The 13,612-nt window shown below is 50.2% G+C and overlaps 1 protein-coding gene across 7 annotated transcripts in view; it reads left to right on the top strand.

The window, feature by feature from the left end:
- Positions 1-587: 587 nt before the first annotated feature.
- LOC135093402 (fat-like cadherin-related tumor suppressor homolog) overlaps positions 588-13,612 on the top strand; it is a 65,710-nt gene continuing 52,685 nt past the window's right edge. For 5 of the 7 annotated variants that reach the window (XM_063992670.1, XM_063992675.1, XM_063992673.1 and 2 more), the window contains exons 1-3: positions 588-645; positions 6,400-9,607; positions 9,714-9,915. In XM_063992670.1, coding sequence (XP_063848740.1) covers positions 6,689-9,607; positions 9,714-9,915 — 3,121 coding nt within the window. In that variant the 5' untranslated portion in view covers positions 588-645; positions 6,400-6,688. Of the gene's footprint in view, positions 646-3,954; positions 4,114-6,399; positions 9,608-9,713; positions 9,916-13,612 lie in introns of those variants that run through there. The other 2 variants (XM_063992671.1, XM_063992672.1) reach the window with 2 other exon arrangements.

Below are 13,612 nucleotides of genomic sequence, written 5' to 3' on the forward strand. Positions count from 1 at the left end.
CACAGAAATAAACACAGAAATAGACACATAAACAACAACAACAACGATAATAACACGCACCACCCACTCAGCCTCACTTGCATCCTGTACTAGGCGTGACAGGTATTAGCACATCCAGCGCTTCATGTAATGTTATATACGTTTGCAGGATTACTTGTATTTAGTCATTAAGCTGCACATACTGGCGATAACTGGCCGGAGGAGGAGGAGGAGGGAGGAAGAGGGAGAGAAATGTAGTTATGTAGATGGAGAAAGGGAGGAATGAAAAGGTAGAAAAGGGAAAAAGGAAGGAGGAGGAGGAAGAAGAGGAGGATGATGTATGGAGGTAAGGAGTAAAAAAAGTGAGATAATTAGAGAGAGAAAAGAAGGAATATGAAGAAAGATACACGGAAAAGAGAGAAAAAGGAAAAGGAGGACAAAGGATAGGTATAAAGAACATAGAAAAACAAAAACTAAGAAAAACAACACGAAAAAAGAAACGAAAAATAAAGAAAAAACATAACATTATATAAAACAGGTAAAATAAAAAGCATTCTCAGGTGAAATATTACCTATTCCAACCAATTAACCAACATGTTTTATTTCTTTCACAGGTACCTGCCTCGTCACCACACCTGTGCGCGCGTCACCTGCTCGCTAACACAGGTAATGACTTGTTGGCCCTCGCACCTGTCGGAAAAACTAATTAGAGGGGAAGAAAGTGATTTACCTGAATGTCTGTTATTGATGAGTGGAAGTGAGGGGAGAGGGAAGGGGAGGGGGAAGGGGAATGAGGAAGGGGTGTGGGTGGTTGTCTGCTTCTCTCTCTCTCTCTCTCTCTCTCTCTCTCTCTCTCTCTCTCTCTCTCTCTCTCTCTCTCTCTCTCTCTCTCTCTCTCTCTCTCTCTCTCTCTCTCTCTCTCAGTTTGCTCTCAATTTAAAGGTTATTGGAAATTGTAAGGAACTTAGAATATGGTTGTAAACTTAATGAATGCAATACTCTCTCTCTCTCTCTCTCTCTCTCTCTCTCTCTCTCTCTCTCTCTCTCTCTCTCTCTCTCTCTCTCTCTCTCTCTCTCTCTCTCTCTCTCTGCCCTAAAGGTGTGCTAGGATTAATTACAAGGTAGGACAGGTGTAGGTAAAGATTAATAAGGTTTAAATCAGTCATTATTACCTCTCTCTCTGTGTGTGTGTGTGTGTGTGTGTGTGTGTGTGTGTGTGTGTGTGTCGGTTTGAGTTTGGTTGAGATGATAATAGTTTTGTTTGATTTGCTTTGTGTGTTTGGTGTGTGTGTGTGTGTGTGTGTGAGAGAGAGAGAGAGAGAGAGAGAGAGAGAGAGAGAGAGAGAAATTACAATGAAAGTATACGGGGTTTACATATCATATTTAAATTACTCCTCCTCCTCCTCCTCCTCCTCCTCCTCCTCCTCCTCCTCCTCCTCCTCCTCCTCCTCCTCCTCCTCCTCCTCCTCCTCCTCCTCCTCCTCCTCCTCCTCCTCCTCCTCCTCCTCCTCCTCCACTTCCTCTTTGTATTGGTTTGTCCTTCAGTATTGCTTATCAGAGAGAGAGAGAGAGAGAGAGAGAGAGAGAGAGAGAGAGAGAGAGAGAGAGATTAGCTTATATACCAATGGAAGGAAAAAATTGTGATTGTGTGTGTGTGTGTGTGTGTGTGTGTGTGTGTGTGTGTGTGTGTGTGTGTGTGTGTGTGTGTGTGGGTGTGTGTGTGGGTGTCTGTCTGTCTGGGTGTCTGATAACGCTTACTTCTTTGTCATATGACTGTTCTTATCACCTGGAGAACACACACACACACACACACACACACACACACACACACACACACACACACACGAATAAATAAATAAATAAGATAAAATAAGATGAAAAAAAAACTTTACTCATAGCCACAAAATATTCATCTGTGGAAATTCCCTTCTTATTAATTACTCTCTTTATCATACATCTATTTATTCATTTATTCACTTCACTTACTAATTATTCAAGTTTATCACATCATCCCTCTATTCATTCCAGTGTATTCCTGTCCTTTTGTTCGTTATTCATGTCTCTTTCTCTTCCTGTCATTCACTATTTTTTATCCATTATTCATCCAGTTATTCATTCATTCATTCACTCGTCAATTCGTTCGTTCGTTCGTTCGCCTTCAAAGCATATTGCAAAATGGCTTGTGACGCGTTCCAGCATGTTTCCACCTTGCAATAACTCTCGCCTCTGAAAACTAAGATTAACTTCATTTCGACGATACACCTCTCTCTCTCTCTCTCTCTCTCTCTCTCTCTCTCTCTCTCTCTCTCTCTCTCTCTCTCTCTCTCTCTCTCTCTCTCTCTCTCTCTCTGGATGGGGTAGTGTAACAGTAGTAGTTGTAGTAGTAGTAGCATTTCTCTCTCTCTCTCTCTCTCTCTCTCTCTCTCTCTCTCTCTCTCTCTCTCTCTCTCTCTCTCTCTCTCTCTCTCTCTCTCTCTCTCTCTCTCACGCACGAGAAAACTTTAATGTGACTTGAATCCTCTTGTAACAGCCTCCCGATCTCCCGTGACATCCAATCCCACAAGCATAAGTAAAGGAGGATCATAAACCCACACTGAAGGGGATCGAAGCGTCTCTAAGTGGTATCCGATCCCTTATTCTTTCTCCCCGCGTCGATTCCTCTCAGACAAACACGTGTATAGACTTCGGAAGATGTATAGACGACAGAATGGTTGGATAGAGTGCAGATTGAGAGTTGTAAGGCTTTAAATGACGTAGGTAAAGGAGTTATTGAGGTGTAATGAAGAGATAAATAGTGATATTGAGACTAAATGAAATGAATTAAAGAAAAGAAACGAAAGGAAAAGTAAATAGATAAGAAGAAGTGATATAGACGAAAATAATAACAATAAAGAAAAAAATATAAATAAATGAGACTAGAAAGAGAAAAATAGTCAATGATCCGTAATTAGGATTGTCAGAGGTTGAATTGGGTACTTAGTAATGGCCCAGTTAACTAATAATGATAGTTAAGACTTAATTATGTCCTTTAAACACGTAATAATAGCTAACGAGAGTAATTATGATACTTAAAGGCCATTTGAGTAGTTAATGACATCAGTTTAGACTTAACTGATAGTTTAAACATGTAATTAGACTAGATAAACTCAAATTGGATAGTTTACAAAAGCACAAGTTGGTAATTAAAGCAGTTATGGTAGTTACGAGCTAATTGGGATAGTTAGAGCTCAATTAGGTAGTTGGTAATGCTCCAGGTAGTTACAACAGTTGCAATATTTAAAGGGCCATAACTACCGCACCTACTAATTGGTGGAGGAGGAGGAGGAGGAGGAGGAGGAGGTGGTGGTGGTGGTGGTGGTGAGACTGAGACAAGGTGAGATAAAGGAGATAAGAGGAGATAAGGGAGGAGATAGGACAAACTGACTCCACTCATGTCATATCACTTAGGTATGAGGAGGAGGAGGAGGAGGAGGAGGAGGAAGAGGAAGAAGAGGAGGAGCAGGAGGATAAGTTAGGGTGCTTTTGAGTTATGTGAGGTTAAGTTAGGTTGAGATGAGGATAGATGTGAATAGGAGGAAGAGGAGGAGGAAGAGGAGGAGGAGGAGGAGGAGGAGGAGGAGGAGGAGGAGGAGGAGGAGGAGGAGGAGGAGAAGTTAGAATGTTCTTGTGTTTAGGTTAAATTACGTTAGGTTAGGTTAGTTATAAATAGAGAGAATAGGAGGAGGAGGAGGAGGAAAAGGAGGAGGAAGAAGAGGAGGAGGAGGAGGAGGAGGAGGAGGAGGAAAATTACAGAGAAATATTACGTACTCACTATGATGTAATATTTTCTTCCTCTTATCATCTTATCATTCACACACACACACACACACACACACACACACACACACACACACACACACACACACACACACACACACACACACACACACACACACACACACACACACACACACACACACACACACGCCTCAGTTTTGTGTACGTTTCTGTGTGGACAAGACGTGTGTGCGCGTCAGAAGGCGTGTGTGTATCCTTGCATGCGTGTGTGTGGGTGTGTGTGTGCGTGTGTGTGTGTGCGAGGCTTTCATTAGTAACGTGAAAGTGAAGAACCGCGGGTACTGGTTCGCATCCCAGGTGAGGAGGGGCTGCTGGTTCTTCTCTTCTCCTCCTCCTCTTCCTCCTCCTCCTCCTCCTCCTCCTCCTCCTCCTCCTCCTCCTCCTCCTCCTCCTCCTCCTCCTCCTCTTCTTCTTCTTCTTCTTCTTCTTTTCTTATTAATTTCTCTTCATCAAAACTTAACTTAATCAAGAATCAAAAACAGTCTTCCTCTTTCTCCTCCTCCTCCTCCTCCTCCTCTTCTTCTTCTTCTTCATCTTCTTCTTTTCTTCTCCTTCTTCTTCCTCTTATTCATTTCTTTTCTTCTTCAAAATTTAACTTAATCTAGAATCAAAAGCAGTCCTCCTCCTCCTCCTCCTCCTCCTCCTCCTCCTCCTCCTCCTCCTCCTCCTCCTCCTCCTCCTCCTCCTCCTCCTCCTCCTCCTCCTCCTCCTCCTCCTCCTCTACTAACTATTCTAGACAGCATCTTTGGTCCTTTAACGAGGTACTGTAGTTTACTCTCTCTCTCTCTCTCTCTCTCTCTCTCTCTCTCTCTCTCTCTCTCTCTCTCTCTCTCTCTCTCTCTCTCTCTCTCTCTCTCTCTCTCTCTCTCTCTGGCGTCTGCTTCTCATTACGAGGTTAGTTTGGTTGTCTCCTGCTGACTCTGCTCTCTCTCTCTCTCTCTCTCTCTCTCTCTCTCTCTCTCTCTCTCTCTCTCTCTCTCTCTCTCTCTCTCTCTCTCTCTCTCTCTCTCTCTCAAGTTCATATGTTTTGTTGTCTTAGTGAGAAACCAGTTTGAGAAAGAGAATGAGAGAGAGAGAGAGAGAGAGAGAGAGAGAGAGAGAGAGAGAGAGAGAGAGAATTATATATCTGAGTAAACTGCATCTATCCTTTCTGCCTTCCACTCTCTCTCTCTCTCTCTCTCTCTCTCTCTCTCTCTCTCTCTCTCTCTCTCTCTCTCTCTCTCTCTCTCTCTCTCTCTCTCTCTCTCTCTCTCTCTCTCTCTCTCTCTCTCAGTGTGGTTATGCAAATGAAAAATGCAGAATATCTTTGGAGTTGCTGCTGCGTGAGTAAGTGAGAGAGAGTGAGAAAGTGAGAGAGTGAGAGAGTGAGCTAGCTTTTATAATCTTGGTGTTGATTGGAGAGGATTGGTGATGGTCTGAAGTCAGCAGTGGAATATTAATGTCAGATGTGTGTGTGTGTGTGTGTGTGTGTGTGTGTGTGTGTGTGTGTGTGTGTGTGTGTGTGTGTGTGTGTGTGTGTGTGTGTGTGTGTGTGTGTGTGTGTGTTTGGTATCTTCCTCTAGTTTCTTTTTTTCCATTTCTTCTTTTCCTTTCTTTTCTTTTTCCCTGCTTTCTACTTTCTTTTCATGTTTACTGTTTTTTTCCTAATTTCCTGTTTTTCCTTTCAAATTTTCCTTTCTTCGTTTCCTGTTTTCTTTTTTTTCATTTCGTTCCTTTTCTTTTTCTCATTATTGCTTATTTATTGTTACCTCTTCATATTCCTTCATTCTTCCCCTTCTCTCTCACATTCTTCATACTCTCACTCTCCCTCTCACTCTCTCTCACTTTTTCACTCTGACATCTTTCCCCTCACCTAACCCAAACACTTCCCCTCGTCTCCCCTCATCTCCCCTCACCTCTAATTCTTAATCTTACTCTTCTCCCCACATTCTCCATATACTATCTCCCACCTTCCCCTCTCCTCCCCTCACCTCCCCTCGTGCAGATCTCCCCTCACTCACCAGGTAGTTAATTTGCTCAAGGTGTGGAGATGCTTACCTACTCTCCCCTCATATTCTGTTTGCTGCTGTTTCCCTCCCCTCTTTCCTTCTCTCCCCTCTCCTCCCTGTTATATCTCTCTCTCGTGCTCTCTTCCTCTCTCTCTCTCCCTCTCTCGCTCTCTCCCCTCACACCTGGCTCTACCTGTGCTTAATTGTAAACCCCTCACCTGCCAGATGGTACACTTCTCCCCTCTGTTTGTAAACTTGGTGCAGGGGAAGAGGGGAAGAGGGAGGGTGTGGGGAAGGATGTGGTGGGGAGGTGATGGTGGTGGTGGTGGTGGTGGTGGTGATGGTGATGGTGGTGGTTCCGCTTCCTCTTCCTTTCTCTGTGTGTGTGTGTGTATGTGTGTGTGTGTGTGTGTGTGTGTGTTTGTGAGGGGAAGTGAGGGTTTGGGGAAATAAATAGTAGGGGAATAGGAGGAGAAGAAGCAGACATGTTTCTCCCTCCTTTGTGTGTGTGTGTGTGTGTGTGTGTGTGTGTGTGTGTGTGTGTGTGTGTGTGTGTGTGTGTGTGCTTCAACCCTCACCCCGCCGTGTGTTGCAGGCGCAGTAGCATGGTGACGGCGGCCGCAGCGTGGGCGCCGCAGGCAAGATGACCCGGACGACACCCCCCAGCCCCTGGCCCGCCTCGCCCCCCGGCCGTGCCCCGCCCGCAGGCATGTGCAGTGCGCAGGACGTGTGTGAGGTGGCAGCACGTGGTGGTGGCGCTGGTGGTGGCGTGCTGCGGGCGTGCGGCGGGCGGCGCGGGCGGCGAGGTGTGGTTCACGGCGCCCGTGTACAACGCCAGCGTGCCGGAGAACGCCCTGGGCAACACGGCGGTGGTGAGCGACGCCATGATGGGCGTGTTCCTGACGCACCCTTCGCTGCGCGTCAAGTACCGCATCACGGGCGGCGACGAGCGCAACTTCTTCAAGGCGGGGCGCCGCGTGGTGGGCGACTTCTGCTTCCTGGAGCTGCGCGTGCGCCCCGACAACCACGACGTGCTGAACCGTGAGAGTCGCGACCAGTACCGCCTGCGTGTGAAGGCGCAGCACCGCCGCCACGACGGCACCAAGGAGGACCTGCCGGGCGCCGTCACGGAGGTGGTGGTCACCATCACTGACCTCAACGACCTGTCGCCCTTCTTCATGCAGGACAACTACAGCGTGCGCCTCAGCGAGGACACGCCCCTGCACGCCTCCGTGGGGCGCGTCAAGGCGGAGGACCCTGACGAGGGCCTCAACGGCCAGATCTACTACAGCTTCCAGGAGCCCACCAGCGTGTTCGCCATCCACCCCACCTCGGGCGTGGTCACGCTCACGCGCCCCCTCAGGTTCCTGGAGCAGGCGCGCTACGAGCTGACGGTGCAGGCGCAGGACCGCGGCAGGCAGCAGCACGGCCGCTGGCTGCGCCCCGCCAAGCTGTACGTCAACGTGACGGAGGAGAACGTGTACGACCCGCAGATCCTGGTCACCAAGCTGCCGGAGTCCGTGCCACGAGCCCACCTGTCCGTGGTGGCCATCATCAACGTGGCGGACCAGGACCGCGGCCGCAGCGGCGAGGTCCGCTCCCTGGAGATTGTGGAGGGCGACCCGGACCGCGTGTTCCGCGTGCTGGAGGGCTCCGCCGCCAACGAGTTCACGCTGGCGGCGCTGGACACCATCGACTGGAGCGAGTCGCCCTTCGGCTTCAACCTTACACTGAAGGCCACGGACGGCGGCACGCGCGCCAGGTTCAGCTACAAGGTGGTGCGCGTGGCAGCGCCGCCTGCCCCCGAGGAGGAGGCCATCTTCCCGCAGGCTGTGTACGAAGCGTCCATCAGCGAGCTGGCGCCCGTGGGATCGCGCGTGGTGCAGGTGGGCGCGTGGCTGCCGGGGGCGCAGCGCCGCGTGCAATTCTCGCTGGCGGGCAACAAGGACGGACAGTTCCAGATCGACATGTACTCCGGCGTGATCACCACCGCGGCGCCGCTAGACGCCGAGACGCTGGTGCTGTACACGCTCACCGTGGTGGCCGCCACGCCCGCCGCGCCTGCCAGCCTGCCGCCGCGCCACCAGGCCTCAGCCAAGGTCAAGATCCACGTGGTGGACGCCAATGACAATACGCCCATGATCGTGGCGCCGCAGGGCGTGGTGCGCGTGGAGGAGCACAAGCCGGCGGGCGTGTGGGTGACCAAGGTGCGCGCGCAGGACTACGACTCCGGCGAGAACGGCTACGTGTCGTACAGCCTCGCCAACGCGGACGACGTGCCCTTCACGGTGGACCACTTCACGGGCGAGGTGCTCACCACGCGCACGCTGGACTACGAGACAGAGCGCCGCGTGTGGCGCCTGCTGGTGCGCGCCTCGGACTGGGGCGCGCCGTTCCGCCGCCAGAGCGAGAAGGTGATCACAGTGCACGTGGAGGACGTCAACGACAACAGGCCGCAGTTCGAGCGCGTGGACTGCCGCGGCTACATCGACCGCTCCACGCCGCTGGGCTCCGAGGTGTTCACGCTGTCCGCCGTGGACTTTGACCAGGGCAACATCATCAGCTACCGCATCCTGGGCGGCAACGAGGACCGCTGCTTCTCGCTGGATCCCACCTCGGGTGTGCTCACGCTCACCTGCGACCTGCACGACCTCATGGTGTCCGAGCGCGTGTTGAACGTGACGGCTACGGACGGCCAGCACTTCGCCGACACCCTGACGCTGAGCCTGCAGCTGGTACAGCACCAGAACCCCGCCGTGGACGCCTGGGCCACGCTGTCCTGCAGGGAGGTGGACGTGGCGCAGCGCCTGGCGGAGCAGATGGCGCGCGCCGCGGAGAACAACCGTCCCGACGACTCCCTCAGCCTGCGGTCGCCGCCGCCCGCCGTGCTCAACCTGCACGCGCCGCAGCTGCTGCAGATGCCCCTGGAGGTGCGCGTGCGCGAGAACAGTGAGCCCGGCACGGTGGTGCTGCGCATGGGCGCGGTGGACGAGGACGAGGGCTACGCGGGTCACCTGGTGCACGCCATCTCGTGGGGCAACGAGGATTCCGTGTTTGCTATGGACATGCACTCTGGTGCCCTCACTGTGGCGGGGCTACTGGACAGGGAGCGCGTGGCGCGCTACAACCTGAACCTGACGGTGCACGACCTGGGGTCCCCGCAGCGCTCCGCGTCGCGCCAGGTGGCCGTCACGCTGGTGGACGAGAACGACAACGCGCCCAAGTTCGACAAGCCCGCGTACAGCTTCTTCCTGCCCGAGAACGTGGCCAACGGCACCAGCGTGTACGAGCTGCGCGCGCACGACCCCGACGAGGGCCTGCACGGCGTGGTCACCTACAGCCTGGTGACCGACACGCGCGACTTCCGCCTGGACCCCGTGACGGGCCGCCTCAGCGTGGCCTGGCCGCTGGACCACGAGACCCACGACGTGTACGAGCTGCGCGTGGCGGCCACGGACGGCGGCGCGCGCTCCGCCCACGCCTACGTCACCATCCAGGTGGCCAACATCAACGACTGCCCGCCCGTGTTCCCCGAGCAGCGCGCCACGGCCGTGCGCGTGCCCGAGGACCTGCCGCTGGGCGCGCTGGTCACGCTGGTCACGGCGCACGACCCGGACTCGCCGCGCCTGCGCTACTCGCTGCTGGGGGGCCATGAGGACATGTTCTCGCTGGACGAGGACACGGCGGCGCTGCGGCTGGCGGCGCGCCTGGACTACGAGACGCGCCCCGCCTACAACATCACCATCCGCGCCACGGACTACGGCACGCCACCGCTCTCCGCCACCACCTACGTCATCGTACAGGTGAGCGCCGCCCACTAGGGCTATGTAGGGCGCCAGTACTGACCAACACTCTCACACACCCCTTCCCCCGCCCCCCGCCCCCACTAACCCTTCCTTTCCCCGCCAGGTGGTGGACGTGGACGAGAACGTGCACACGCCGGTCTTCATGAAGGACGTGGAGGAGGCGCGGGTGCTGGAGTCCGCGCCGCCCCACACCCTGGTGGGAACCTTCAGCGCGGTGGACGGCGACTCCAACCCCGCGGACGCCTTCGTCACCTACTCCCTGGTGGGCCCCGAGGGGCGCGGCGTGTTCTACATCGACCACACCGGTGAGTGTGACCCTTGCCTGTGTCACCCTGCTTGCCCTCCCCTAGCCTAACCTAACCCTACCAAACCTTACCTGGCCCAGCTTCCACCCAGCCTCTCCTCATACCCCCCCATACCCCACCCAGCCTAACCATATCAACCAAACCAAACACAGCCAAAACCAACCCTTCAGACCTCCCTGATCAACAAACCTATCATTTTTCCCTCCCAATCACACACTTATTCCCCTTTCCGTCCACCCCTGCCACCACCACAACCAGATCCCGGCACCGCTACCTGTCCACCATTATTCCGCCTGGCCATAAGACCATAACCCGTTTTCTGTTCACAATACACGAGTGTCCCTTGGAAATCCAGGAAACAAGAGAGGATATCATAGTTTTAAGCCGCCACTACTGCACAAAGCCTTCAGTTGATGACAAGAGGTGGGAGGGGGTGCACGTGTCTCCTCTCTCTCTCTCTCTCTCTCTCTCTCTCTCTCTCTCTCTCTCTCTCTCTCTCTCTCTCTCTCTCTCTCTCTCTCTAGGGTGTATGTTGCAAGAGATGGTGGTGCAGTAGGTAGGGGAGGGAGGGATGAGGGATTATGGGTAGAGAGAGAGAGAGAGAGAGAGAGAGAGAGAGAGAGAGAGAGAGAGAGAGAGAGAGGGCGTAGCAAGTCATCAGAGGTTTACTATATTAGGGAATGAAATAAGTGGTTGTGCCAGAGAGAGAGAGAGAGAGAGAGAGAGAGAGAGAGAGAGAGAGAGAGAGAGAGAGAGAGAGAGAGAGAGAGAGATATATTCCTTAACTAATACAATATCTTGCGTGGTATACATATAAATGAAGAAATTCTCTCTCTCTCTCTCTCTCTCTCTCTCTCTCTCTCTCTCTCTCTCTCTCTCTCTCTCTCTCTCTCGTACATAATAACGATGAAAAATGGTGAATGGCCAGCAAATTTCGAAACCTCTATGTGTTATTCATAATTTATTCACTTTCAGACCAAGTCCTTTAATATGAGGCAAACAGTGTGTGTGTGTGTGTGTGTGTGTGTGTGTGTGTGTGTGTGTGTGTGTGTGTGTGTGTGTGTGTGTGTGGAGGTGAGGGGGAGGAAGTTGTGTTGGGTACGGAGGGAAGGAGGAAGGAAAAAGAAGGGAAAGGAAAGGAAGGAGATAGAGAATGGATAGAGAGAGGAAGAGGAAGGGAGGAAGGGAGTAAGAGAGATAGAGAGAGAGAGAGTGGGCGAGTAGGAGAAGAAAAGTGGAGATAGAAGAGGGAATCGAAAGATGAATGGAAAGAAAGAAGAGGAAGAAATGGGAAGGAACAGAGAGAGAGAGAGAGAGAGAGAGAGAGAGAGAGAGAGAGAGAGAGAGAGAGAGAGAGAGAGAGAGAGAATATATAACAATCCCCCTATCTCTCTCTCTCTCTCTCTCTCTCTCTCTCTCTCTCTCTCTCTCTCTCTCTCTCTCTCTCTCTCTCTCTCTCTCTCTCTCTCTCTCTACATAGTTTGCAGTGCAGGAGAGTTTAGATGGAGTTAAATTCTCTCTATATATTCCTCGCTCACTTTACTCCACTGTCTCTATCTCACTTTCTCTGTCTCTCACTCTCTCTCACACTATTTCAGTACCACCTCTGTTTTCCTGTTTCCCTTTCTTTCCTCCTCCTCTCTCTCTCTCTTTCTCTTTCATCCAACATTTCCCACCTTCCTTCCTTCCTTCCTTCCTTCCTTCCTTCCTTCCTTCCTTCCTTCCTTCCTTCCTTCCTTCCTTTCAAGAATAATTCCCTCTAATTCGTTCACGTCTGGGATGGTCAGCGTTTTAGCCCAAAAATGCGTGTACTCTCTCTCTCTCTCTCTCTCTCTCTCTCTCTCTCTCTCTCTCTCTCTCTCTCTCTCTCTCTCTCTCTCTCTCTCTCTCTCTCTAAATTCTGGCCCGGTCCACGGAACAATTTTTGAGTGTTTTGATTTCAGCCGCTTTAATCTCTCTCTCTCTCTCTCTCTCTCTCTCTCTCTCTCTCTCTCTCTCTCTCTCTCTCTCTCTCTCTCTCTCTCTCTCTCTCTCTCTCTCTCTCTCTCTAATGCTTGAATATCTCGTTTTATTTTATTTTTCGTTCATCTGTTCCCGTGTGTGTGTGTGTGTGTGTGTGTGTGTGTGTGTGTGTGTGTGTGTGTGTGTGTGTGTGTGTGTGTTATTCCAGCCGAAACCGGAGGAGGAATTACACACACACACACACACACACACACACACACACACATGACAGTTTGATATAGGCTGTATGTACCTGTGTGTGTGTGTGTGTGTGTGTGTGTGTGTGTGTGTGTGTGTGTGTGTGTGTGTGTGTGTGTGTGTGTGTGTGTGTGTCCTCAACAATACTCAAGCCACTGCCCTTTAGAAGCTTGTTGGCGCCCACACCTTTAAGGGAGCACAGTGGACCTAAAGCACCCCTTAGTTTTATCCCTTAAATCTCTTCTTTTTCCCTCCTTTTCTCTTTCTTTTCTTTATTTTCTCTTTGATCATTCTTGTTTCTCTTCTTTGTCTTTTCAACTTTTCCTTTTAACTTCATCCCTTGAAATCCCTTCCTTTTTTTTTCCTTTTCTCTTTCCTTTCTTTATTTTCTCTTTTTTATTATTCTTGTGGTTTATTTATCTCTTTGTCTGTCTCTTCGTACCTAAATTATTCCTTTTCTCTTTTCTTTATCTCTTTATTCTCGTTTTCTCTCTTTTTTCTCTCTTTCTTTTATTTATTTTCGTTTCTTTGCTTATTTTTTTTTTTATAATTTCTCCCTTCTTATTTTTTTGCTTTTTTATTATTCTTCATTTTTTCTTCTTCTTTCTTTCTGTTCCTAAAATCATCACTTTTTCCTTTAAATATATTCGTAAACACAACTTGTTTTAAATCTTTTCATTCCTTTCCTTCAGTTCACTAGATTTTCTTCCTCTTTTTTTCCCTTTCTTCTTAGTTTCTTTCTTTCCTTGTTTATTGTGTTTCCATAATTTCCTTTCTTTGCTTCCTCCTTTTTTTTTCTTGTATTTTTTTCTTGTTTATTTTCGTTTCTTTATTATTTCATTATTATTCCCTCGTATTCTCTTCTACTCTTCGCTTGTCACATTGTTCATGCACTCTCACTCTCTCACAAATACCCCCTTCATCTCTACTACTACTACTACTACTACTACTACTACTACTACTACTACTACTACTACTACTACTACTACTACTACTACTACTACCACCACCACCACCACTTCTTATCCAAACAACAGCAAAAGTTCTACAATACATCCTTAGATCTTTCCTGTTCCCACTAGAATACTAACAGGGACACAACAAGGGCCTCCCTCCTCCCTGCACCTCCTCCTGGACGCTCTCTGGAAAGGGGGAAGGGAGCCAGACTGGAAGGAAAATGAAGGAAAGAGGCAAACTGGAAGGGGATGGAAGAGTGAGAGTCTGGAAACTGAAGGATAAATAAAAGGTTTGGATTTTAGGATCTAGAATTTGAACTGGAAGGGACATTAAGGTTGAGATCTCTAAACTGAAGGGAAACTGGAAAGAAGGGCTGGAAACTGGAAGAATGGAAGGTCTAGATTTGATAACTGGAAGGAAGAGGAATGGTTGGTAACTGGAAACTGGAAAAATAAATAAAAAAAGCGATGATTGGGTGACTGGAAGGCAGACAAACACTGACCTGGAAACTGGAAAACAAAACGAAGGTGAAAACTTGATG

The sequence above is a fragment of the Scylla paramamosain genome, chromosome 43 (assembly GCF_035594125.1).
Source record: "Scylla paramamosain isolate STU-SP2022 chromosome 43, ASM3559412v1, whole genome shotgun sequence".
In the NCBI taxonomy this organism is placed as follows: domain Eukaryota; kingdom Metazoa; phylum Arthropoda; class Malacostraca; order Decapoda; family Portunidae; genus Scylla; species Scylla paramamosain.